General features: G+C 56.0%; 1 protein-coding gene across 1 annotated transcript in view; it reads right to left on the bottom strand.

Moving 5' to 3' along the window:
* Positions 1–26,494, bottom strand: part of PTDSS2 (phosphatidylserine synthase 2) — a 28,995-nt gene extending 2,501 nt beyond the window's left edge. Inside the window, exons 1-9 of the mRNA XM_007465989.1 lie at positions 26,313–26,494; positions 19,197–19,298; positions 11,751–11,833; positions 7,480–7,547; positions 1,842–1,976; positions 1,551–1,601; positions 677–790; positions 450–568; positions 7–100 (exon numbers count right to left, since the gene is read on the bottom strand). Of these exons, the coding sequence (XP_007466051.1) occupies positions 7–100; positions 450–568; positions 677–790; positions 1,551–1,601; positions 1,842–1,976; positions 7,480–7,547; positions 11,751–11,833; positions 19,197–19,298; positions 26,313–26,494 (948 nt within the window). The remainder of the gene's footprint in view (positions 1–6; positions 101–449; positions 569–676; positions 791–1,550; positions 1,602–1,841; positions 1,977–7,479; positions 7,548–11,750; positions 11,834–19,196; positions 19,299–26,312) is intronic.
* Positions 26,495–26,749: the final 255 nt, after the last annotated feature.

Here is a 26,749-nt window from a genome sequence, read left to right as displayed (position 1 = left end):
CCACACGGCCAGCCAGCGGCGCAGGCTGGAGGCCGGCTTCCACTCGAAGCGGACCCAGCTGTAGGGCGTGAACTGGAAGGCGATCCTCTTCATCTTGCCCCTGGAAGCCGGCCGTCAGCCCCGGGCAACGCGCGCCGCCCGCCGCCCGCCCCCGGCCTGTCCCCGGGCTGCTGCTCTGCTGCTTCACAGAGGGCGGCGGCTGGGAAGGGCCGGCCCCGAGAAGGGCTGGCAGGGAGCAAGAGCAGCCGGCTGGATGGGGGCTGGATGGGGACGGGCCGGCGTCCCGGCCGCCACGAGGGCGGCGCCCAGAGCCACATCCTCGGTGGAGTTTACAGAGGCAAGGTCCTCGCCTGTAGCACCTCACGGAATGACCTCGGGGTGGGGGGGGCCCTGCAGGCCCCACACTGGGGTCAAGGCCCGCGCGGAGCGGGGCGGCTCTCTAGACGTACTTGTAGGTCGGAATGTTCCAGAGGCCCTGCCACTTGTACGTCTTTAGGGACAGCCACTCGAGGGTCTTCATGCCGCAGTAGATGCCCAGCCCATTGCAGACGAGCACGTCCATGATCCACTGGGGGCGGGAGCCAGGCGGGAGGGAGCTGGGTGCCACGGGTCCCCAGGTCGAACGGCCCTCCCCCCCCCCCGTTGTGGCTGGCCGGACGCAGAGGGCGGCACTTACGTGGTCCCACCAGCACTCGCTGAAGTTGGGCAGCTGATGCTCCAGGCTGTATTCCAGGAACTCAAACATCACGCTCACGATTGTGCACATCCACCAGTCACGGATCATCAGGGTCTGCGGGCCGCCAGGGTGTCAGCCCCTCGCGCGGGATCCCCCAAGGACAGCCCACCCCTACCCCCGCCCCACTGCCCTCAGGTGGGGCGCGGCGGCAGGGCAGCTGTGGCTCCGGCCGCCCCAAGTTAAGACTTTGAGGGCTTCCGTGGTGGCGCAGTGGTTAAGAATCCGCCTGCCAACGCAGGGGACATGGGTTCGAGCCCTGGTCCGGGAAGGGCCCACATGCCGCGGAGCAACTAAGCCCGTGCGCCGCAACTACTGAGCCTGCGCTCTAGAGCCCACAAGCCACAACTACTGAAGCCCGCGTGCCTAGAGCCCGTGCTCTGCAACAAGAGAAGCCACTGCAACAAGAAGCCCGCGCACCGCAACGAAGAGCAGCCCCCGGTCGCCACAACTAGAGGAAGCCCACGTGCAGCAACGAAGACCCAACGCAGCCAAAAATAAATAAATAAATTTATTTAAAAAAAAAACAAAAAAACGACTCTGAGGCAACTTGCAGGTATGTCGACGACTCGTGTGTCCAGGCGTGAGGGTGCCCAGGGCAGGGTGGGATGGGGGCCGGGGACCCCCCGTGGGTCTCTCCCCTTTGCTCTCCGGCAGCCACCGCAACACCCAGGACACGCAAGGTTGGGTCAGGCCCCCCAGCTCGGCAGTCCGCCTGTCCTGCACCGCGGCCGCAACCCACCACACGGCTGGAAAACGGCCCAGAGTTCAGGGCGGCTCCGAAACCAGGTACCCCGCCCAACGAGGAGGTGCCTACCTTCAGGTACCAACCGATGAAGTGTGCGGGCACAAAGCCGTCCAGCTTGTCCTGTGGGGCACAGAGGCAGGCCTTGCGCTCGGTCCACCGTCGTGAGCTGGGAAGGGACCCCGCCGCAGCCAGAGGCATCCCCGTGTGTGGGCAGCGTGGCCCCTGGTACCCTCATCCCATCCAGTCCAGAGTGACTCGGGTCCCAGAAACATCCATGCCTGGGGCAGCGCCGAGCTTCACGCGTGGGAGGCGGTGGGGCCCCCATGTCATGAGGCCGGCCGTCCCCCTCCAGGCACCTACCCAGATGTTGTGGAAGGGGTCGGTCTTGTTGTCTGCATCATAGATGAGGCAGTTTCCCCCGTAGTCCCTTTCCGGCAGCGGGACCCCCAACCGGGGGTCAACGTACTTGAGAAACTGGCGGCCGTCCTGGACGGTCTGCAAGGGCAGTGGCATGTCAGCGGGGCGGGGTTTGGGGTGCGCGGACAGCACCCACCAACTGCGAGGGGAAGCACTGTCTCGGCATCGCCCCCACGTCGGGCCGGGCAGAGCAGGGATGCCCCCGATAGTCCGAGGATGTCCTCACACCCCCATGGGACCCCAGGACCACGCCACGTGGCGTCGCAGGGGCACCTCCCGTGGGAAGGCGCTCAGATCACCAGTCTCCCCACCTCTCTTCCCTATGTCCGGTTCAGGGTCCAGACCCCACACCGAGGAACAGCACCGTGGGACACGCTTCTCCACGCGGTGCCCATCAGCCTCTCCCAGACGCCAGCGTTAGCCAAACAGCCCTCCAGCCTCGGCGCAAAGTGGGCTTTCGGGGGTGTACCCTGGCAGAAGAGGACCCCCCCATTCCTCCCTCCAGGCCCCCACTGGCCGCCAGCTGGGGCCTCTGGTCCACAGGAGGCAACCCTGGGACGCCTGTCATCAGGACCCTGTCCCCTCGCTCCTGCCCCAAGTACCAGCGAAAGGGCACAGCGGGGAAGAGGCTCTAGGCTGGGGTGACGAGACGCGGTCCGTGGTGTGTGTGGACAGATGACTGAGACCTGCATCTTGTCACATGACTGAGGTGACACCACGAACAACTGAACCCCCCACCACCACATGTGCCCTGGTCACACGGGATCTGAGGGCGACACCGCTGTGTTCCCGAGTCAGGATGGCCCCACGGGCTCTGCTCCGGAGCCAGGTCAGTAGGGGCTCAGATCCCTGGACACTCAACCCTCAGAGAAGCGAAAAACAGCACTGTAACAAGTCTCCATCTCAGGGCATCTGAGGGCTGACGTGACCCAAGGAAGTCAGTTCCGGTCCCAGCTGAGAGCTTGTCACCCAAGCCCAGAGGGCCAGACCACGAACCTCCACTCCAGCAAAGGCCAGGGAGGCTGACTGACCCCTCGTGACATGGCTCTGGGAGAGGACAGCAGCCTGGGCAGGGGGGCCTCCCAGAACCGGCCATTTATAAATCTGCAGACTCACTGGTCAGGACCCACAGGGCTCCGCGCTGCTGGTCGAGAGAGCCCAGATCTTGGTTCCTAAGAGCATTCGTTCTCCAATAAAGGAACCAGGCTCCCTGGAGAAATGGCAGATTCCAGGGCTGGGGCAGGGAACCCCCAAGATGGGCCTGGAATGTCTTCTAGCACCAGAAAGGAGGGAGGTGCTCAGAAACCCAAAACAAAACACCAAGAATCCACGTACATGGGGTATGGGAAAGCTCCCAGCAGCCAAGGCTGGGACAATTTGAGCAACGAATCAAGTACTGAATTGTAACCCAAAGTATAACGTAGATACCTACCCACGAGTCTGCGCTGATTTAAGAAATGACCGAACACATTAGTGAGTCAGAGAGAAGAGACAAACCTCCCACACAGAAGGTTTCCCATCGGATTATGGAGCTGCTCTCCGCCCGCTGCGCAGGGGGGCCTCCCTCCCGAGGGCGAGGCGTGGAGGGGACCCGACAGACACACCTCTGCCAGGGGGTCGGGGTCAGCACCGACGGTCAGAATCATGTGTCACATTGCGACAGAAACACCAGACAAACCCCCAGCAACCCTGACACCAAAATCAGAAAAAGACATTCCAGGCAAACTACAGTGTCTCTTATGAATATGGATGCAACAATCCTCAACAGAATACTAGCAAAGTGAATCCAGCAGCATATACAAAAGGTCATACACCGCAACCAAGTGGGCTTTATCCTAGGAATGCTAAGCTGGTTCAAAATGAGAAAATGAATCAACACAAAACATGTTAATAAAGGGAAAATACCACATGACCATCTCATTTCATGCAGAAAAGCATCCAACCAACAAAATCTAATACTCTCTCCTGAAAAAAACACTCAACAAATTAGGAAGAGTGGAACTGCCTCGATTGACAAGGGGCGTCTGGTGAGGGCTGAGGGCTCCCCGCTAAGAAGTGGGGGACAGTGTGAGGCCAGAGACGGACGGACGGACACTCAGGTTGGAAAGGAAGAAGTGAACTCCCCCTACCCCTGCACAGAGACCCCCTCAGGAACCCCCCGAACAGCAGCAGAGCTGTGGGAACGAGTGAGCAGGCACAGAGGACCCAGACCGACAGAGCAAGCAGGCTGCGTGTCCAGACGCCACCGACCAGCAGACCAACATGAAATCGAGACAGTCCCACTCAGGACAGCATCAGAGAGTGAGATACTTAGGAATACATTTAACAAAGGAAGCGCAGAACATATGCTCCGAAACCACGAACTGTTGCTGAGAGAAATGAAAGACCCGCGTAAGGGGAGGGTCCTGTGCTGCAGAGGAGGGGGGAAAACCTGAGAGGAAGTGTGGGCTTTAGTTAATAATGATTAATTGTAACAAATGCGTCATATTAGTGTAAGATGTTCATAACAGGAGACGCTGGGTGAAGAAACTCTCTGCACTAACTTCACAATCCTGTAAATGTGTCTTAAAATAAAAAGTTTATTTTAAATAAATAAAACAAAACATGAACCATTTAAAAAAATCAACCAGAACAAAAGCTGGTCTCCCAAAGACATACAGACATCCAACAAGCACATGAGAAGATGTTCAGCATCTCTAGCAGTCAGGGAAATGCAAATCAAAACCACATCAGGGGCTCCCCTGGTGGCGCAGTGGTTAGGAATCCGCCTGCCAACGCAGGGGACACGGGTTCGAGCCCTGGTCCAGGAGGATCCCACATGCCGTGGAGCAACTAAGCCCGTGCGCCACAACTACTGAGCCTGCGCTCTAGAGCCCGCGAGTCACAACTACTGAGCCCATGTGCCACAGATACCGAGCCTGCACACCTACAGCCCGCACTCCGCAGCAAGAGAAGCCACGGCAATAAGAAGCCCGCGCACCGCAATGAAGAGCAGCCCCTGCTCGCCACAACCAGAGAAAGCCCGCGCACAGCAACAGAGACCCAACGCAGCCAAAAATAAATAAATAAATTTATTTTAAAAAAGGAAAACTACGAGATATTTCACCACTTCACCACCCCGCTCCCCACCCCAAAAAGGAAAATAACAAGTGCTGGTGAGAATATGGAGAAACTGGAAGCCTGTGCACTGTTGGAGGGACTGTAAAATGAGTACAGCCGCTGTGGAGAACAGTCTGGCAGCTCCTCTAAAGGTTAAACAGAATTACTCATCAATCCCACTTGTAGGCGTGTCCTCAAAGAAATGGAAAGCAGGGACTGGAACAGATACTCGCACACCCACGTTCACAGTCACCAAAAGGTGGAGGCAACCCAAGTGTCCATCCATTTGAGTGGATACACAAAATGTGGTTTAAACACACAATGGAACATTACTCAGCCTTAAAAAGGAAGGAACTTGTGACACAGGCTACACAGGGTGAACCTTGAGGACATTACACTCAGTGAAATAATCCAGTCACAGAAGGACTAATCCTGTCTGATTCCAGAGGGGAGGGGAGGGGAGGGAAGTGAGTGTTCATGGGGACAGAGCATCCGTTCGGGAAGACGGAACGTTCTGGGGATGAAGGTGGGGAAGGTAACACAACCATGTGAATGTGCTTCGTGCCCCGCCCTGTGCACCTAGAGATGGCTGAGACGGTAAATTTTATGTTATGTGTTTTTTTACTGTAGTTAAAAAATACTTTTAATTAAATACACTGCAAAAAACCCAAAAAAATTGCACAGTATTCTACATACACACGTGTGTGTGCACACATGCGTGTAAAACTGAACTGTGACAAACTCTGTGGAGTGCATTGATATCAGTTTCCTGGTTTGATACTGTCTTATATATATATATATATTTTAAATTAAAGTATAGTTGACTTACAATATTATGTTAGTTTCAGGTACACATACTGTCCTACATTTGTGCAAAATATTGAGGACCTGGGTGAAGGAACACAGGACCTACCTGTACAATTTGTTCACAACTTCCTGTGAATCTACAATCGCTCCAAAACAAAATGTAAAAAGAAACTCAACGTGAATAAGCAATCTCAGTGTAAAATATAAAAGCAGGTAGGTTTTAAAAGAAAGTATAGGAGAAAATCTTAATAAATTGGTGTTGGACAAAGAAGTCTTAGATATGACATCAAAAACACAAAAAGAAAAGACATAAGGACTGCCACTGCTAAAGAACGAAGGCCCAGCACATCCAGCAAAGGACCTTGTAACCAGGACTATATAAAAAGCTGTCATAACTCAACACTACAAAAACAAACCACCCGATTTTTAAAAAGGGCAAAAAATAAACACTTCACCGAGGAGGATGTTTGTTTCTTGGCTCATAAATGCAGGAGAAGTTGGTCAACATCGTCAGCCACTCTAGAAATGCAATGAAATCCGTAAAACACTGGCTAAAATACAAGATCCTGATGATGGCAAGTACTGCCAAGGATGAGAGAGGGTGCTGGCGTGACACAGCTGCCCGGGGAGTGAGACACCTAACCTATGATGCAGGAGTCCCTCCTGAGTGTCCACCCTCAAGAAATGAAAGCTCAGGTCCACACAAGAGCCTGTGCCTGAGGCTCAGAGCAGCTCCACGCACACCTGCCCCAAACCAGACACAAGCCCAGTGAATGGACAGATGGCGGTCCCTCCACCAGGAACCCCATCCACGATAAAGAGGACCGGCTGTAGGTGCGCACGGCTTGGTTGAGTTTCAGAGGCAGTGAAGGCCACGCTCTGCACAACTCCACTCACAAGAGACTTTCCAAGAGACAAATGGCGGTGATGCAGGGACAGATGGCGGCTGCGAGGCCACTGTGAGGCCAGGGCCACGGAGGTGGCACCCGAGGGGGCCCGGGGCTCTGTGCCTAACTGTGGTGTCCACACAAACACAAACAGGTGTTACAGCTCCCAGCCCTGCATGCCTACCCGAAATGCAAACCTTCCCATGCGATGATAAATCACTCAGCTATCGCAGACTGTTTTGAGATTGTGAATACTGAAGACCACCCTCAAAGGCGAGCTCGATAAGTCCAGCAGAACAGGAGTATTAGTCAGACAGATGTTAGCGGCAACAAATCCTGATCCAAGATTTACTGAGGAGCTAAGTTTCCAACCTCCACCCCAACCCCCTTGCAGAATGTGTGACAGAGGGAGAAAAGCACACAAAGCCACAGCTGGTCACCCGCAAAACCAGAAACGAGGCCCATGGCGACTGGTCCTGGGCCCACTACCCACGCTCAGAGCGCCTGTGCTGCGGGGTCAGGTGTGCCCCCTGCGAGGTGCTCAGCCCTGCTCAGATCTGGAGCGCCCGCCAGGCGTCCACGTCTGAACCCATCGTCCCCCGGCCACGCGGCAGCTGCGCTGAGAACGGAGACTCTGCCGCAGACAATGGCTGGCGCCTTCCCACCCCTACAGCCCCTGCCCCCTTCGGGTGGGGTCCAGCCTCCTACCAGAGCCCTGGGGGCCAATGCGCAGAGCGTTCTGTGCCACTTCCACTTTCACAGTTCACCCAACCAAGAGACCCGCTTACCTGGAAGAGTATAAAGATGAGCACCAGCTCGTAGACCACACTGACGCAGAGCCAAAACCTCCAGTAGGCTGTACAGACACAGAGAACACAGAGGCATCAGGGGGCGCCGCCCTGCGGCCCGCGGCCCCGCCCCACACAGCTCCCGCACGCGTGGCCTCTGCTCAGGGCTCTCAGGCCCCTGGGAGAGACTTCAGAAGCAAGATCTAACTCAGGGCTGAGCAGTTTCTCTCTGACTGTTCTTCCTTCCTTCTCTTCCATTCCCGTCCCTAATCTTTCCCGCAGCACAGAAGGCCCGCAAACCACCAGATTCGAGCAGTGACAGCAAACATCCTTGTCTTGTGTTTCCTAGGGATGCTTCTAACCTTCATCATTAAGTAAGTTTGCAGGGTTTTGGAGGATACCTTTCGTCACGTTAAGAGAACCTTTTAATTCCAGTATGCTGTGTTTCTATCATGAATGAATACAATACTTTATTCTTCCGCATTTACGAGGATCAATTTTTTCCTTTAGTGTTAATGTGATGAATGAAATTAACACATTCCCCAACATTAAACCATCTCTGAATTCCTGGGATGACGATTTGTTTTAGGAAACTGTCTTAAGTTTCAGTCAGCACTTCTGTCCCTCCGGTGACTACACCTGGCGGTTCTATATTATATAAAGTTGCTGAGACAGTTGATCTTAAATGTTCTCACCATAAAAAAAAAAAAAAAGTTGAGATTTACATGAGATGACAGAGGGGTTAACTAACCATACTGGAGAGTATGCAACACACGTGTATCAAATCATCACACAGTACACCTCCAACTTATGTTATGTGTCAATCCTATCTCAATAAAGCTGGAAAAAAGAACGAACGTGTCCCTCAGAACCCCTTTCACTGGCCGGGACTCCTCTCTCTCACCATCTGCTCTCCATACTCTCAAGTCCCTGGGGGATGAGATAACAGGAAGGGGAAGGTCTAGAACTGTCCTAAAAGCCAACGGTAACTTCTATCTTCCAAAAATCTTCGGAATCCTGTTTAATAAATGCCTAAGGGGACTTCCCTGGTGGCGCAGTGGTAAAGAATCTGCCTGTCAATGCAGGGGACATGGGTTCAATCCCTGGTCCGGAAGGATCCCACATGCCGCAGAGCAACTAAGCCTGTGCGCCACAACTACTGAGGCTGCACTCTAGAGCCCGCGAGCCACAACTACTGAAGCCCGCCCGCCCCAGAGCCTACGCGCTACAAATACTGAGCCCACGTGCTGCAACTACTGAAGCCCGCGGACCACAACTACTGAAGCCTGTGCACCTAGAGCCCGTGCCCCGCAACGAGAAGCCCGCGCGCCGCAACAAAGAGTAGCCCCCGCTCGCCGCAACTAGAGAAAAGCCCGCGCCCAGCAACAAAGACCCAATGCAGCTAAAAAACAAATAAAATAAATAAATAATAAGATATCTGCTTACCCTATGCTTATGTCTGTAAAGAAAAAATAAACCACCAGCCTACTTTTAAAAGCTAATTCACCGTGATTTAAAAAAATAAGCCGTGCTCACAAACTGGAGACACAAGGTTTGGCCACGGCTATTCCACAGCTATTCCAGGTCATCTGTGACAGCACCACGCGCTCTCCCGCCCTCGCTTCAGTGGGGACCCAGGGTACAGGCCGGGCAGGTGAGTGGCAGGGGTGTGGGGCCTGTTGTTCCAGAAGAGGGTGAGAACTGTGCACACGCCAGGCTCCGGGGCCAGCCCGGCACCCTCAGGGCTTGGGCCTAACCCGCTTGCTGGGGGAAAATCCGCCCCGGAGACTGACGAGAATCCAGCCTCGCACGGGCAGGAAACACAAACGTGGCTGAGTTCTTGGGAAGGTGGGCTAACGTGCTCCGAGACAACAGACATGAACAGCCGAGATGACAGACTTATTCTTCGTGCCCTTGAAGATAGGAAAAACCTGGAAAATTCTCCCTCATTCGAGGCTGCAGCAGCAGGTCGAGGGCTGTGGAGCAGGGACTTGGGGTGGCCGAGTGTGGCTGCCCAGCTGCAGGGCCAGCCACCTCCTCCCATGAAGGCTGCGCTGCCCCTCCCCCGGCCACCCCCACTCGGCTCAGGCTCCCCACCACTAGCACCCCGTAGAGCCCACCAGGACCCAGGCCTGTCTCCCCCACGTGGGCAGCGGGCCCTCGCCCCTCCCCACGGCCAGGGTCCCCACACCCTGCCGCAGCTACGGCTCTCCGCCAGCCACCCCGGGCGCTCCTGATCATGGGCTGCCCTGCTCCCAGACCCGCACTCGTATCTTATTCCCGAGCATCAACTCTGGCCACCTCGGCAGCACCTGCAACGTCCTTGTCTACTCCAGCTTCTGCAGGGAGCCGCTCACGAGGGCAAAGGGGCCTCTTTAGTGGCAGCCCCAGCTGGAGCTGCAGCCAACTCGTTTCCAAATAAAGCAACGCCCCACACAGGTCGGCTGTCTGCTCCCCCAGTGGCTACCTGAGCCGGGCCCAGAGGAGGGCGGGAGGCACGCAGAGACCCCAGGGCGCCTCCTTTGTGGAGTCCGTTCCTGCCGTAATCTGATTTGAGAGGCTGAGGACTTCCTGCCAACTACCAGGTGAATAAGCCATCTGGACGGTGCTCTGGGGCAGGTCCCCACGTGAACTAAGCCGAGACTGGCAGAGAAACAGGGTGTGAGCACAGCAACTAAACTAAGGAAAGGCAGAGCCACGCTCAGAACGTCAGCTCAGAAACTGCGGCACTGCCCGCTCCAGAGGGGGGAGCCGGCCTGACACTCACACCGCTCAGAGCCGCAGATGGAGCTTTCCTGAAGCTGAAGCCCAGGGATGACGCGGGCAGGGCCCCGTCTGTCCTGCTAGCGGCTTCGTCCAGTGCCGGGTGCCCACGAGAACTTCGCTGCGCCCCCACCCACCGACAGCCTCTGGGGAGTTTCTGGCAGCTCCTGTTCTCCCTTCCAAGCCTGTGGGAGGAGCAATGAACACACCTGGTTTCTCACTGTGACTCTGGTGGTTCTCACACTTCAGCTCACTTTTCCGTTGCTCTGGTTAAGAGTCCACGCCCTTCTGAGGCAAGACTGGACGGGTCCACACCAGTGGAGATGGTGGAGAAGGTCCTGCAGCCCCTCCCCAACCCCCAGTGGGGGCCGTGCCCTTCGGCTCAGGAAGCTCACGCTGCCCCAGGGACAGGGACCACACAGGCTTCACCCAGCACCAACGTCCCCACCAGGCATATGAGGGGGCAGAGCCCCACGGGGGCCTCGCTCACAACGCCCGGCTCGCTGGCCCCTGGGCAGATACGCCCCTTCTAGGGGGCAACTGGGTAGCACCCATCAGGAGCCCCAAATGCTCATGCCCTTCATCTGCTACATCCCCTGGACCTTTGGTCCCATGGATAATCAGACAGGTACACAAAGGTGTACATGTGGAAATTCACTACAGCCTGGTTTATTGCCACGAAATTGGAAACCCCCAAGTATACAATCATACAGGACTGATTAAGTAAACTGTAGTACATTCAAATGATGATAACAAATGATGATAAACAAGGAGCCATCAAAAATCCAGTTCTCCAATGAAAAATTAACAAGGATATGCATGTGTTAAGCCTGAGGTGAATAGTGCATGATACAAAACCACACATACAGTATGATGCCGACTTCTTGTTTTTACACCTGTGTACGTATACACGCATACACACGCATTAAATCTTAATGGTGGTTATTTTCGTTATTTTAAATATTTAAAAATACTTTATGTGTCTTCGATAAATACACACCCTTACTGAGATAGAAACTCGTTACTAAATTGAGACCCTTCAGGAAAACTGACCACCCCTGCCCCGGAGCCGGCCCCTCGGGGAGGCTGGAGCCCAGACAGGCTGGAGCCCCTCCAGCTGTGAGGGGATGTCCCAGGGGTTGCCAGAGGGCCCCACGACTCAGGTGGGGGGGGGTGCGGATGGTGCCCTGTGAGCCTCCCAACAGCGGGGGGCACAACCACCAGCTCGAGGCCACGCCAAGCACACTTGGCACCTCTGGGCGCCTCCGCCTGCAGGGAGACCCCCTTGACTAGCACAGAGAGGGCAGGGACGGGGGAGGAGCGGGGGCGGGGGAGGGTCCCTGGGGGCTAGCGCCCAAAGAGGAGGGGCTTCGAGGTGGCAGTGAAGCCAGCCAGCTGGGAGGGGCCCCAGGGGGGACAGGCACTCACACGCAGCAGCACAGACACAGAGTGACCCTCAGAACAGCACGGCCACACGGGCACACACGGAGAAAGAAATGGCAAGTTACCTGGATGAGGTCTGGAAAATGGCCCGTCTTTAGCTTGTGTGACTCCAAAACATAAGAAAACCAAAATACTGGCCACAATACCTCTGCAAATAAAGAACAAACAGCCCTCAGTGTGCGGAAGCGCCAAGCTCTGGGTTGGCTCCTCCGCGGCGGGAGGTGGGAGGGACCCCCAGGCGCCCACCACGGGGACGGCCCCTGACCCCCGGTTAGGGCAGCGCCGAGGCTCGGCCGCAGAGAGGCTGGCGGCCCAGCACTGCCACCCTGGCCCCAGAGGCAGCACCAACCCGGGGAGAAGGCCCTGCCACTGGGCTGTGTCATGTGTACCGTCAAGAGCCACGTCACTAAGACGTGTGGCACGTTAAAAACACACAAACAAAAAACCCCTAAAATTCCATACAGGATGATCCAGAGCTCACTAAAGCCCTAAGGTGGAAAGGTATTATTAGGATCAAATGGTTTCCCGCTCCAACAAGGCTGGGGCCCCACTAGTAGCTCTTTCGTTCTGTGGGGCCACCGTATCCAGTCCCAGCAGGAACCCACCAGGAGACAGAGTGAAAACCACGCAGACACACACGGCACCCCTGCCCATGACGGAGGAGTAAGGCGGGCCCAGCTCACCCCGCCCGTGGGGGACTGTCATGCCACAAGGGTTCACAGTCTCGCGTTCGCAGGCCTGGGTGACTGCACGTGAAGCTGCTGTGCACGGACGCACTTCTCACGGGACGCCCGAGGCCACCGTTCCCCAGGAGCAGGTCTGAGGACGCAAAGCCCTTTCCCTGGCACTCAGCGGTAGGGCGGGGGGCAGGCGAGGCTGCCCTGGGGGCAACGGTCACCCTTCCAGGGTCTGGTGAAAGGGCCGCTAGACACCCTCCCGCCCCAAAGGGATGATGTGGGAAAATCTGTCGCCCAGAAGGACTTTTAGGGGAAAGCAAATAAATTACACTTTCAAACAATCTTTTAATTTTAGAAAAGAAAAGTTACAAAGATAGTACAGAATTTCCCACACTCCATGAGCGTGGGACAGCTATCACAGTCAGTGAACCAACACTGATCCAGTAACTGAAGTCCACAGTTTTTTCTTTCAGATTTCTTTACTTTCTACCTAAAGTCCTTTTCCTATTCCAGGACCCCATCCAGGGCCCCACATGACAGTCCTCAAGTCTCCTTAGGCTCCTCTGGCCTGTGACAGGTTCTCAGACTGGCCCTGTTCTGATGACCTGGACAGTTTTGAGGAACACCGGCCAGGTATTTTGTGGAATGCCCCTTAATGAAGGCTGTCTTTATTAGATCAGGACTGTTTATGATTAGATCAGGGCTGTAGGATTTTTGGAAGTGAGATCACAGATGTTAAGGACCATCTTCACATCATATCAAGGGTACAGGCCATCAACACGATTCTGATTGTTGGTGCCGACTCTGACCCCCTGGCAGAGGTGTGTCTGTCGGGTCCCCTCCACGCCTCGCCTTCGGGAGGGAGCCCCCCTGCCCCCGCACAGCTGGCAGGGAGCAGCTCTGCAACCTGATGGGAAACCTTCTGTGCAGGAGGTTTGTCTCCGCTCCCCGATTCACTAATGTGTTCGGTCATTTCTTACATCAGCCCAGATCTGTGGGCACCGGCGTTACGCGCTGGGTTATAATTCAATACTTGATTGATTTCGCTGCTCAAATTGCTCCAGCTCTGGCCACAAGGAGCTTTCATTTGGCTCCTGTACTGCTTTGACACACCCCATCTTTGTGGAGGTTTGTATTGTTGTTTCTGAGCACCTCCCTACTTTCTGGTGCTAGAAGATGCTCCAGGCCCATCTTGGGGGTTCCCTGTCCCAGCCCTGCAACTGGCCATTTGTCTAGGGAGCCTGGTTCCTTTACTGGAGAACGAATGCTCTTAGGAACCAAGATCTGGGGGCCCGTGTACTCCTTGCCACTGGGCCCTCTCGGCTGACAGAGCAACAAGATACGTGTGTGCCAACCTTGCATACACACACGTTACAAATATTCCTGTGTGTAACCACCTGTCTCTACATTAAACTGAACGTGAGTTCTCACTGACGTCTCCAACCAGCATCTGTTATCCACGGATCATTCGCCCCTTGGTCGCCTGTAACCTCCCACTCCTCCGGGGTGAGACTCCCGGCCCCCAGCATCCGTGCACTTTCCTGTCCAGTCCCAGCGCACGTGTACAGCAGGGACACGGCTGTTGACCCAGAGGCCCCACGGGAGACAACTTCACCACTAGAGCCCAGTGCTGTGTGCACGTCCCTTGCCTTCAGGCCTCCAGACCCCACTCGTTTCCAGAGTGACTCAGGTCAGCACCTTTTGTAGGTTCTCCTGTCTCAGTCTGCATTCCTTCTTGGGGTCCTCCAACTCTTAAATGACTTTTTAAAAAAAATTTATTTATTTTTGGCTGCATTGGGTCTTCGTTGCTGCACGAACGCTTCCTCTAGTTGCGGCGAGTGGGGGCTACTCTTCGTTGTGGTGCGCGGGCTTCTCATTGCAGTGGCTTCTCTTGCTGCAGGGCACGCGTTCTAGGCACGCGGGCTTCAGTAGTTGTGGCTCGCGGGCTCTAGAGCACAGGCTCAGAAGTTGTGGTGCACGGGCTTAGTTGGTCCGCGGCATGTGGGATCTTCCCGGACCAGGGCTCAAACCCGTGTCCCCTGCATTGGCAGGCGGATTCTTAACCACTGCGCCACCAGGGAAGCCCCTAAACGATTTTTAAACTTTGCAAACTTAGGTTTACTCTTTGCGTTGTTCAGTCCTATGGGTTTTGACAAACACACAGGGTCCTGCATTCACCATTACAATATCAACAGAACAGTTTCAAGAGCCTCACACTCCATCTGTTCATTCTTCCCCTGCCCCAGGACACCACTGATCTTTCTACCATCACATAGTTCTGCCTTTTCCAGAATGTCACAGCGTTGGACTCATACAGTATGTAGCCTTTTCAGGCTGGCTTCTTTCCCTCAACAATATGCATTTAAGCTTCGTCTCTGTCTCCATGGCTTGATAGCTCATTTCTGTTTATTACTTAATGATATTCCATTGCATGAAGGTACCAGTTTGTTTACCCATTCACCCACTAAGGACATTTTGGTGGCTTCCAAGTTTTGGTGATTGTGAACAAAGCTGCCACAAATGTCCATGTTTTGGTGTGGACTTAAGTTTTCAGCTCCTCTGGGTAAATACCAAGGCGCACAGCTGCTGGATTATGTTTAGTTCTCTGAGAGAGTCTCCAACCATCTTCCAAAGCGGCTGCCCCACTTGTGTTCCTGCCGGTGATGGATGAGAGTTCCTGTTGCTCAGGTCCTCGCCAGCGCCCGGCGTTGCCGTGTTTTCAATCCTGGCCACTCGAGCAGGTGTGTAGTGGCGTCTGCAAGCTGATGCGTGGTGCTGAGCGCATCCTTTCATGCACCTGTGTCCTCTTTGGTGTTCCTCCAGACCTTCTGCCCGGTTTGTAACTGTGCTGCTGGCTTTCCGACCGCTGAGCTTCAAGAGTTCTTTGCACAGTGAATGCAGATGCTTCATCAGATGTGTGCTTGGCAAATATTTCCCATCAGCCTGCGGCTTGTCTTTTCTTTGTCTCAGCAGCATGTTTTGCAGAAGTTTTTAATTTTAATCAAGTCCGACTTATCAGCTTTTTCTTCTATGGATCATGCTTTTGGTGTTCTATCTAAAAAGTCATTGGGACTTCCCTGGCGGTCCAGTGGTTAGGTCCAGTGGTTAAGACTCCACACTTCCACTGCAGGGAGCGCGGGTTTGATCCCTGGTCGGGGAACTAAGATCCCACATGCCTCACGGCAAGGCCCAAAAAAAAAGGCATCATCAAACTCAAGGTCACCAGATTTTCTCCCACGTTTTCTTCAAGAAGTTTTATAGTTTTCTATTTTATATTTAGGTCTATAATCCATTTCGAATTCATTATTGTGAAAAGTGTAAGGTCTGTATCTAGATTATTTTGTTGAAAATCCTCCTCTTTGCACTGAGTTGCCTTGCTCCTCTCTGTGTGGGGCTACTTCTGGGCTCTCTACTTGTCCAGGCTTCTGCCAGCACCGCTGTCCTGACCACCACTGCACAGCTTTACGGTCAGGCCTGAAGCCAGGCAGCGTCAGTCCTCTGCCTCTGTGCTTCAGTACTGTGAATACATTATATTTCTACACATTACAAATAGGCAAAATATGTTAATATTGCACATGTATTGATTTATTTACACATTTACACATGCATATGTGTATATATATGTAAACATCCCAACGTCACCAACAGATAATGGATCAAGGAACTGTGGCGTGTCCACACGGTGGACCACCCCTTGGCAATGGACCAGGATGACCACTGACAGACACGGCAACGTGGGTGCCACAAAACCATCATGCCGAGTGGGAGGGGCCAGACACAAGGGCGCATGCTGGATGACACTGCACAACAGGCAAGAAGGGCCTGTGGGGACAGATTGGTGGTAGCCTGTGGCCAGCAGTGCAGACTGACCGCAGCCCTCAGAGGAAACTCAGTGTGTACCTCCACCTAGTTGTGGCACGTAGATAAGCCGTACGTTTTAATTACGTGCACGTTATATTAAATGACACAACAATAAAGTTGGCCTAGGAAGAAAAATCTACTCCCTTAAAGTGACAGAACTTGTTAGAGCCACAATGACACACAAGGTGAAATTGAAAGCTTAAGGGAAACGAACCAATTTCCTAGATTTTTAACAATGTAAATATTAAATTAAAAAAAGTAACCGTAACCTTTGGGAAGTGTCTTACATACACAAAACCTCCCCCTGAGAGCATCAAAAGCTCTGACATAATAAAAACCAGCAAGCCCCAGCGGCCTCATCACAGCCCAGGCAGATGTGCTGACGTGGGGGGCAGGCTGTGGGCCCCTCTGGGGTCCACAGGGGTGAGAGTGGACTCAGCAGAAACGAACCCACACGCGTATGTGACTGTCCCTGGAAGAAGCCGCAGAGCCTCAGACAGGTGAGGGCGGGGCTACAGGCTCCTAGAAGTAGGCTCCAGGCACCACCAGCAGCCGTACAGGGCCGGGAGGGCAGCTCCTCTGTGCCTCTGCAGTGGGCCGGGAGGGCCAGAGACGGTGGCTACGATGTCCTGTGTGCCCAGAGCACAGAACTTCAGGGCAGAGCAGTGTCTGGGGCCCTCGAATTCCCACCCACCTGCCTTCCCCCGGCCCCGCCTTCAATGAAATCACACAGGGGACCCCAGGGAGAGGACCCAGGTGTCCCTCTTGGTGGCACCTTCTGGGCTCACTGTGCCAACCTCTCTCGGGCACAAACAGCTCAGGAGAAAGGCCAGTGCAGGAAAAAGAGGTGGGGAAGCACCCACCCAGGTCCACAGCTGCTGTCCCGGACGAGGCCAACAAGCCCCCTCGACGCTGGGCGTCTGAGCCCCTGGGCCCCTGGGCGCAGGGCAGGGCCCAAGGCAGCAAGGCTTTGTGACTCGCCTGGGCCCCTGCCTCGGGAGGCATCCCGGGACACGCTGACGGGCCCACTCTTGCTGGGGGTGGCCCGCTCGTCCTTGTGACAAGTCTTGCCCTGTGATGTCATAACTGCTCATCTCCAGCCCAACTTCACAGCCACGTGGGGACACCTCTTCAGTGTGACCAAGCTCTACTTTTTGGTCCTTCCTGCCTGGCTGTGCCCAGCAGACGCTGCAAACCCTCCATAACCACGTGCTGGCAAACAAATGCACAGGAAAGGCCAAGTTCCAGCTGGAAACCCCTTTGAGGCAGACGTGGGGCTCCGTCTCCAGGTCCACAGGCCCAGCGTCCCCCTCAGAGACCCACCCAGAGGGGCCCAAAGAGCAGCCCAGCTCCCTCTTCTGCTCTGGGCTCCGCGACCCCTGCTGCCAGGCCTGCGGTGTGATCACACGGGGCTGGGGAGGGCTGGGCAGCCCAGGCGGGAGGCCTGTGCCTTACAGGGGAGGGTGACACACACCTCCTGGTGTCCTGGACCCAGGCGTCTACACCACAGTCCAGGCAGAGGGTTAGACCCCAAGGGCGAAGGTGTGCGAGCCCAGCCCACCACCCAAAGCTGACCAACGGTCTCCTGCCACCTCTGGGCTCTGGATGCCGCCCTCCACCTCTGTCCCTGCCTGGCCTCCTCTAGCTGTCCCACCACAGCAGGTGGAGCCTGGGCCCCAGGATCAGAACAGCAACGGGGGCTTCGCGGCACCAGAGAGGGAGAGGTGAGTCCGTCCAGCGTAGAAAATGCACAGAAACGAGCTCTGAAACCAGCTAGTCTTCCCCACGCGCTTCTGAGACTGGCTCCAGAATCCATGGGATTCAGGCAAAGGACACAAACCTACCAGCTAGTCTATTTCTGGAGATAATGCTGGAAAGACAGTCTACCCACTTCCTGCCCTGCAGGATGAGATGGACCACCAGACTCCTAAAGCCAGTTTAAAACTTTCAAAAAGTCTTCTAATCAACAGAGTATAGAAGAATGGTGCTGGCTGATGGGAACCACCCCCGGCCTCACAAAAAGCCCAGACACTCAAATTCACGGTCACTGTGATACTGTGATTTATAGCAAGAAATACGTATTTGGTCTTCATCTGTTTCTGGCCAGAGCTCCTAAAACCCTGGGTATTGCCCAAGCGCTGAGGGCTACAAAGGTATCTTTTGCTATGTTAACGAGGTGACTTTTGGACCCCACCTCCGGATGGGAGCTGGTTGCAAGGGGGCCAAGCAGACACTGGAGGGCTGGAACTCTCCGTCCTACCCCCAGACCCCTGGGGAGGGGTAAAGATTAAGTCAATCGCCAGTGGCCAGTGATTTAATCAATCACGCCATGTGAGGAGGGCCTCCCTAAACCCCAGCAGCACGGGGGTTCTGAGCCGCCAGGCTGGTGACCACGTGGACGCTCTGCGTCCCATCCCCACACCTTGCCCTACGCATCCCTCCCATCTAGCTGTTCCTCCATCTTTCTATAAAAAAACCTTTGATAATAAATAAGTAAAATGCTTCTGAGTTCTGTGAGCCGCCCTAACAAATTAATTGCACCCAAGGAGGAGGCGGTGGGAACCTATGGTTTACAGCCCGTCAGATGATGACTGCTCTTGCGACTGGGGTCTAAGTGGGGAGGGGATGCAATCTGGCCGGACCGAGCCCGGGACCGTGGGGCCTGGCACTGCCTGGGATGGTGTCAGAACTGAGCTGACCTGCGGCACACTCAGGTGGGGCCTGGGGTGCTGAGGGTGGGATGTGTGGGGAAGCCGCCCCATCGGAACTGACCTGAACCCCTTTAGACCCCTCCCTGGAGCCGCCACAGCACCTTCCGGTTTCCCGCGCGCAAATGCAGCGTGAACAGCGGGTCCCACGGGAGCCGTGCTGTCGATCCCGGGGATGGGGACGGGCAGAAGAGGGGCTGAAAGTGCCACACAGCACCCAGAGACCCCGCCAGCTGCGTGGAGCGAGGCTGGGCCGGGCCGGTACCTCTTGGTGTTGTAGGCCGTGTCCCGCGGTGTCTCTTCCAGCAGTGTCACGTAGCCCAGCACGCAGGTGAGGATGAAGAGCACGCTCAGAGTGTGGGCCCGCCTGCAACGCAAACAGCCCGCGTCGGTGCACGGAAAGCACACGTGGGACCGCGGCGCGACGGGCCGCCAGAGGAGCGAGCTCGGCCCTCGACCTCCGGCTCAAAATCCCCCGAGCGCCAGCTACGGCTGCGTGACTCCCAGATGGTCCTGTGCCGGCGCGGCGGCCCGTTCGGGCGGGGAGAGCGGACGGCGCGTTGGCTCGAGGCGTCCCGGGCAGGCGGCTCTGGTTCAGAGGGACCAGGCGGCCGGTTAAGTGGGCTCCGGGCACCGAGCAAGATCACCCCGAGACCAACCTCGTGATTCATGAAGTGACCATGGCTGAGAGATTCGTCGGGATGACAGTGGAGCACTGGTGGCAGAGAGAGGCCCCAGGGCCGGAGCGAAAAGGGCGCGGGCTGGCCACGACCGCCAGCCCAGAAGACCGGGCAGAGGGACGGCTGCCCGGTGGGGGTGAGACATGGGCTCCCTGCTTCCGCCTGCCCACGCTGGCTGGGCCTCCAGAGCCCCGATGTGGGAAAGGGGCGGTGCTCGGCAGGCAGCGGGCGGCCTCTCCTGGAACCAGGGCCCACGACAAGTCCAGCACCAGACCGCACGCCGCTCAGTCACATACCCGCCCAGGCCCCTCTGCGCTGAACAACTGCCTGCAGAGGGGGCAGAGGCCCAGCTTCTGTGTCCGTGGAGAGACGATGCAGCCCTGCATTTCTAAACAAGGGCACCTCCAGCCTTGAAGGGCACCCTGAAGACGAGTGAACAAACACACGAAAAGCATCGAGCCCAGTACTGGCCTCCCGTCAAAACTCCATGAAACACACAGTGAAGAAACGAAAAAGCCAGCCACCAGCTGCGAGAAAACATTGATGACACATATACCCGACAACGGCCTTTGTACCCAGAACACATAAAGAGCTCTTACAACTCAACGATAAAGACGATCTCCCGAAACACGAACAAAAGACTGAACACCCACGTCAAAGAAAAAGATCAACAAATGGCCAATACCACACGAAAAGATGTGCAGCATCCCTGGTCGCCGTGGGAGCAGACATGCAGCATGGCAGTCAGCAGCGCCCGCCCCTGGGACGGGACCACGGACGGCACGAGTGCCTTCGAGGAAGGGTCCTCACGAGGACGCGGAGCCACCAACACTCACACGTTCCAGGTGGGGCTGCAAAAGGGTGCAGCCGCTTTGAAAAAGCTTCCCAGTTTCTTACAAAGTTAAACAGAGTCTACCACCCAAGCCAGCCATTCTTTCCAAGTGTTTACTTGTGAAAAATGAAAGCGTATGTCCATTCAAAGACTTGTATGTGGACGTTAACCCCATGCTGACAGCCAGGCATGAAAGCAACCTGCTGTCTGTTTCCACCGACAAGACTCACAAGAGGTGGCGATAGAGCACGGATGGCAGATTGGCGGGGGAGGTGCTAGGGCAGCAGCTTCCAAGATGATGGAATGTCCTGCATCCCTACCCCGGTGGTGGACACCATGTGTAAGGTGCTGGAGTGTGGATACGGACCCTCAAGTTGGTGTGTGTTATGGAAAGCAATCGTACCTTGATTCAAGTAATTTTCTAAAAAGCAAGAGTGGGGCTGCATGAGACTAGGCTGGCGCTAGAGACCTGGACCATAGCTAGAGCCCATCCCGACGCCTGGCAGACCAGCCCTCTTCGCCATCCTGAATGTTCTTGCATATTTACTCTCCCATCTTAACTGTGACATCAGTCTGACAGCTGCCACAAATAATTCTAGTAGGATTCTAATTGGAACTGCACTGAATTCATAAACTAGCCCTGGAAGAACTGACGAGTCACAACTAGACGAGAGTCCCCACCCACAAGACAAGGAGCATCTCTCCATCTATTCAGGTGTTACGCCCTTCACTTAAATTTTATTTTCTTTGTGAAAACAAAAACAGTCATGTTCAGATAAGTTAGCTCCAAAGAAAGCAGAGAGCACATTCTTTTGCCATATTTCACAATACTGGCATTGAAAACTATTAGAAGTGAAAAAAACTCCTATTTTAACTATTTTCATAAAATTCAATATTAATATATTCACATTTGAGTCCTAGGCCATGAGGGAACTTCAGGAAAATCTCAGCCTTTCAGCTGAACTCTGTATAGTAAACATTTCAGTGCCTGAGAGATCTGTGGAATAATTGCAGCACACAGACTACATTATAAGGTCCTACTTTAGACCTTCACTCCTAAGGTTCTCTGGATGTGGTGACCCAGAAACTGATCCTCTGCTGGACATTAGCCAACACCTACACACAGAGGGACTCAGCTGCCTCTCATGGGTCTAGGACATGGCCCACCCTTCCCACCCCAGAGGGGACATCAGATTTTAGCAGGGAGAACAAGAGTCACTGAGAACCCACCAGGGACCGAGGGCATCTGGATTATGAGGGTGACAATGGTAAGTCATGGGCCTCTCCGTCACCTTGGCCCCTGAGGCTGGTCAGAGCTGTAAACGGCAGTGTCAGGGTCACACAGCTTGGTGGTGAGTGTCTGGGGCCTGAGCCCTGCTCAGGATGCCTCTAGCACACCTGTATCACCTCATAAACCCTCGCCGTGAGGTGATGAGACCCAGGGCCAGTGGGCCTAAGTGACACAGATACTAAGCGGCACAGAGCAGCTACGAGGTGACAACAAACCCCAATCCTGCCTCCCTGAGCTGTCGTTCCAACACAGCAAGACACACAGAGGGCTGGGTATGGAGTCAACGAAACGGGGTGGGGTGGGGTGCAGAATTAGGGAGGGCCTCACGCAGGACACCTGGGGACGCAGGTCCAGGCCAGCAACACGAGAGCAAAGGGCTGAGGAGCCACCATGGCTGGAGGAGGGGGTCCTGCCCTGGGAGGCCCAGGCTCACGTCGGTGGGGCAAGAGCCACTGCAGAGCCCAGAGCAGACGGGGCTGTCTTGCGACACTCCAGGGCGGGCAGGAGATGCTGGGAGTGGCTGGTCTGGATCTGCCCAGAAGGTACAGCTGACGTGCTGGACAGGACGTGGAGCCCAAGCCGGCCGAGCGTGACTGAGCAGAACCGCTCAGAGCCGGTGGGGTTCAGCTCCAGGCCTGTGTAGACGTGCCTGGCGGGCCGTGGGCGGAGCCACGGGACAGCACCCTTGGCAGGCAGGCAGGCCGGCAGGCAGGCAGGCAGGCAGGCAGGCCCGGTCTCCTGAGCTCCAGAATGCCCACTGCCTGCCCCAAGAGGCAGGGTCACGCCTACCCTGGTGAGCATTTCCAGAGGAAAAAAGCAAAAAACAGGAATAAAGTCAGAAATCAAGACGCTAGAATTGGTCCCAAAGGTCCCTGCTTTTCAGCCACCGCAGCACAGACTCCTCACCAGGCTTCTTTTCAGCTCAAACACCAAGTCTGAGCTCAGATTTCTCCTCAGAAACCATGGAGGCCAGAGAAATGGGACAAAATTTGTAAAGCAGTGAAAGAAAAGAAATGCTAAACCAGGACCCCATGTCCAGCAAAAACATCCTTGAGGAACGAAGGTGAACTAAACATTCGTGGATGGAGGAGGAAGTGGAGAATCCGGTGCCAGCAGACCTGCTCTAAAAGAATCACTCACTCCAGGAAGGTCTCCAGACAGAAGGGAAGTGAGACTAGAAGGAAACTAGGTGGCCAGGAAGGAAGACGGAGCCGCTGAGATGGGAAGGCTGGGCAGATCAGGTACTGTCCTCACGAACACTGTGTGACGGGGGCCACCAGAGCCCAAGGGGAGAGGCCAGAAGGATTGAGATGGACTTGATGTGGCAAAGCGAGGATGCTGGGGCTGGAAAAGCTCTGCATGCTCACTGTGGCCACAGAGACGTGATAAAAACAACAGGTCGGTGGCGCAGGACGGCAGGGAAGACTCCGTGTCCCTCTCGGATGCCAGAGCTGGGCAACGACCTCTTGCTCCTAGTTCCCGGTGCCCAGGAAGACAAATGCACCGTTTGGTTGAGTGACTAACAGATGACGTGGGGGATCCAGGCACAGGGAGAGATCGGCCGTAAATCCTGTGACTCCAGCCACTGGGCCAGGGTGAGGGCATGAAGACAGCAGGCTCCCTGCCACGGCGAGCGGAAAATACCCAGTTGTCAGCCCCTGTCTAGAGGTGACCATACTCACATACCGAGCGGGCAGGGAGGCAGCCCGCCAAACCAATCAGAGAAGGTACGAAGATGTGGCTGTGAGACCGAGTGCACAGCGGCGGCTCGGCCAGGGAACGTCAAGACCAGAAGGCCTGTCCCAGGCCTGCGAGAGGCACCTGGGGCCACCGACCCTCCTGGCCTGCTGACCAGCAGGACCAAAAAGGCACCAACTGGCAAGTCATGCTGCCCTGATGTGGGCAAAGCTGGCAAACCCCAACCCACACTGACTGGGGAACATGGGGCGTCTAAGATCTGCCCCGCAGATTCTCACAGCTCCTGTGAGACGTGTTGCTGACGGCAGAGCCCGCGCTCACCAGACGCTCAATGCTGTAAGATGTGGGCATGCAGTGAGCATTTCCAAAATGTCACAGCCATCCATCTTGTCCCTGACTCCAAGCGTGGTAACCCAACGGCGATTCACCTATCTTCCACCTATAGGTGGCTACGTCCAGAGGCACCCGTCGGGGCACTGGGTCTCCAAGAGCGTCCAGAACAATTTTCAGACAAATTGAGCTGCCGCATCTTTGCACTGTGTCTGCTGTCCTGAACGTTTCCACCAGGTGTTCCCCGATAAAGACAACCACGACTGGCAGAAGAGGTGGTGTCTGTGCCACCGCAGACCCCAGCGGTCCTCTTGCCCCTTCCCCGAGGTCCAGTTTGGGGCAGCCCAGCCTTGGGCTCCACAGCTGAATCCTAATTCCATACTCTGTGGCTGACAAGTAATGACAGAGAAACTCACAATCCTCATACATGGCTCCCAAGAAGCCCAAGCTCCTTTGGAAACGAAAACTGTAAAAATAAGGTTTTGAACATGCAAGACTTCTTTCCAGTAATTTTGGAACATATGGTTGTTTCCACAAATACATACTTTTTAGTCTTTATGTTAATTTTTTGGTAACATCCATTAATAAAATTCCCTAAAACTCAAAATAAAGAGGTTTTAAAATCCCAGCACAGCAAGTCAATGATGAGAGACTCAAAAGAAGGTAAGTGGCTGGGCCCTGCAAGTAAAAGTAAGTCATTCTCGCCAGGTGAGCATCTGGTTACCTGCCTTGAGGAAACGTGAAGCTTCTTCCCCTCGACAGGTGAGAGCAGAGGCCCGGGACGCAGCAACAACCACACACGCCAGCACCCCACACACCTGCGGTGCGGAGGCTGCAGACACCCACCCAGGAGGCCGGTACCGGAACTGGCAGCCCCGCAGCGCGCCCTCCTGGCTCCATCAGGCCTCCCCACAAGTGAGCGCTGCTACGGCGGGCCTTTCTGTGTCCCCATGGGCAGGGACCCGCGGGCCGCTGCTCTGTGCTTCTAAAGAAACCCGCACGTGCCCTCGTTACCCTCTGGCTTCTGTGAGCACCGCTCAGCACCCCCTCGGCCAACATGCTGAGCCTTCTGAGGCTCCAGTCTTGTGCCAGAACCTAAGTTTCTTGCTTAGTTCTCTGTTGTATCCCCTAGAACAGCAACTGGCACCCCCAAAATATGCACTGAATGAATGGTAAAGGAAAGCAAGCCTGGGCACCACTCCAGAACCTCAGTCTCCCTCCTGTGGTCACCAGCCGGGCTGTCGGAGGATGGTGCCCTCTGTCCTGAAGTCTGAAGGGGCCCTGTCCCCCGAGCAGGAGACGCCTGGTCCACTCACAGAATGTCTCTAGCTCTGGGGCCACACCCCCGCCGAGGAGGGCACCCCACCCCTCTCCCCCTCCCCCTGGCTCCAGGCCACTGGAGCACAGTATCTTCCCAGAGCAGGGCTGGGTGGCCACCCCCAGCAGCAGCTGCCCACACCCACAGGGAAGATCCCGGGGCTCCCCGACCTCGTTAGATGCAGGGATGCCTCCCCCACCACATCCGCTTCCCTGTCTCTCCCGAGTCAGATACAGGCAAGACACCAGCGGCCTCACGTACACCTCCCCTGAGGTTTCCAGCCGTGTGGCACCTCACCGACTGTCCAGTGGCTCCGTCAGCCTCCCCTCCGTTCCTGATCGCATTTTCTCTGCGGCCCCAGTCTCCCTCTCTGAGGAGCTGCTTCCACGTGGCATCCTTGCTGCCTACACGTCTGTCTCTCCCATGAGCTCTCTTGGCACCAAAGCCACAAATGTCCCCAGGGCCTACCACGGGATACAACTTTAGGTGGCCGTGAACTGAGCAGCATAGAACAGCCACAGCCCTCCTCTCAAGAAGCACACTTTCTAGCGTATGGGGTTTGTGCCTCTAAGAAGCAAGGAAAGAGAAGCTCAGACTGGCGAAGGGTAGCCCAAGGTCACTGAGCCATCAGGTGCACGAGCCACACCTGGGACCTGTTGGTCCAAGACTGCTTTCCTGGCCCCTCAAACGCAGAAGTGCCCAACTTGGCCTAAAGCAACACCAAGAACTCTTCCAACTCTGCTCCTGGAGGCCCCTCCCTCCCTGACCCGCGCGAAGGTAGACTAGAGGACAGCCTGACCCCGAGGCTTGGCCGGGACCGAGCTGCACAGGGGTCAAAGGGCTGGCCTGGCGAGGAGCCACTAAAGAGAGGAAGAGCCTTCCTCTGCACTCGTTCGCTCGGCTCCTGGAGCGGAGTAAGGGTAGATATTACCGCCACGTGCCGGGGGAGGAGACGATCATTTCACACGGCATCAGCACCGTCAGCGAAAGGGATCACGACGGAGGGCAGAGGGGGACTGCGGACAGGGAGGGCAGGAAAAGCCTTTCTGAGGTGACTTCGGAGCCAAGTCCTCCCAGGATAGGGGGCAGGGGGTAGAGATGAGGGGCTGGACCACCGGGGACTGCAGCAGCAAGGGGCCGGTCCCGAGGTCCTGCGGGCACCCCCAACCCGCACGACGTGGCCACGCCCCTCGCGACCCCAGCCGGCACTGAAGCGAACCACCGTCCCTCACCAGAAGAAGGTGTTGGTGCCGTCGTCGTAGACCTCTGACTCGGTGCTGCGGCGGCCAGCGGCCGGCCCGCTCGCTCGGCCCGCGGCCGCGCCGTCCAGCGGCTCCTCCAGCGAGGCCTTGCCCACGGGCACAGGGGACCCCGGCCGCGGCCCCTCGGCGCCCTTGCGCTCACCCCTCCGCATGACGCCCCGACCCCAGCAGCTCTGCCCCGCGCCTTGACCCCACGCACCAGAGTCACCGCGAGACCGCGCGAAGAGCGCCGGGAAGGAGTCGTGGCGCTCGCTCCGCAGGGTCTCCGGAGAGCAGAGGCGGGGGGCGGCAAGAAAAGGGCGGGCGGTGCATTGTGGGACGTGTAGTCCGAGCGCCTGGGCGCGAGGCATGCTGGGATTCGCAGTCCCCAATGTCGTGCGTTAGAGGCAGTGCTTGCTGGGAGGAAT

The sequence above is a fragment of the Lipotes vexillifer genome, unplaced genomic scaffold, assembly GCF_000442215.2.
Source record: "Lipotes vexillifer unplaced genomic scaffold, Lipotes_vexillifer_v1.1 scaffold1094, whole genome shotgun sequence".
Lineage (NCBI taxonomy): Eukaryota > Metazoa > Chordata > Mammalia > Artiodactyla > Lipotidae > Lipotes > Lipotes vexillifer.
Note: the sequence above shows the minus strand (reverse complement) of the source record. Positions and strands in the feature narration are given on the sequence as shown.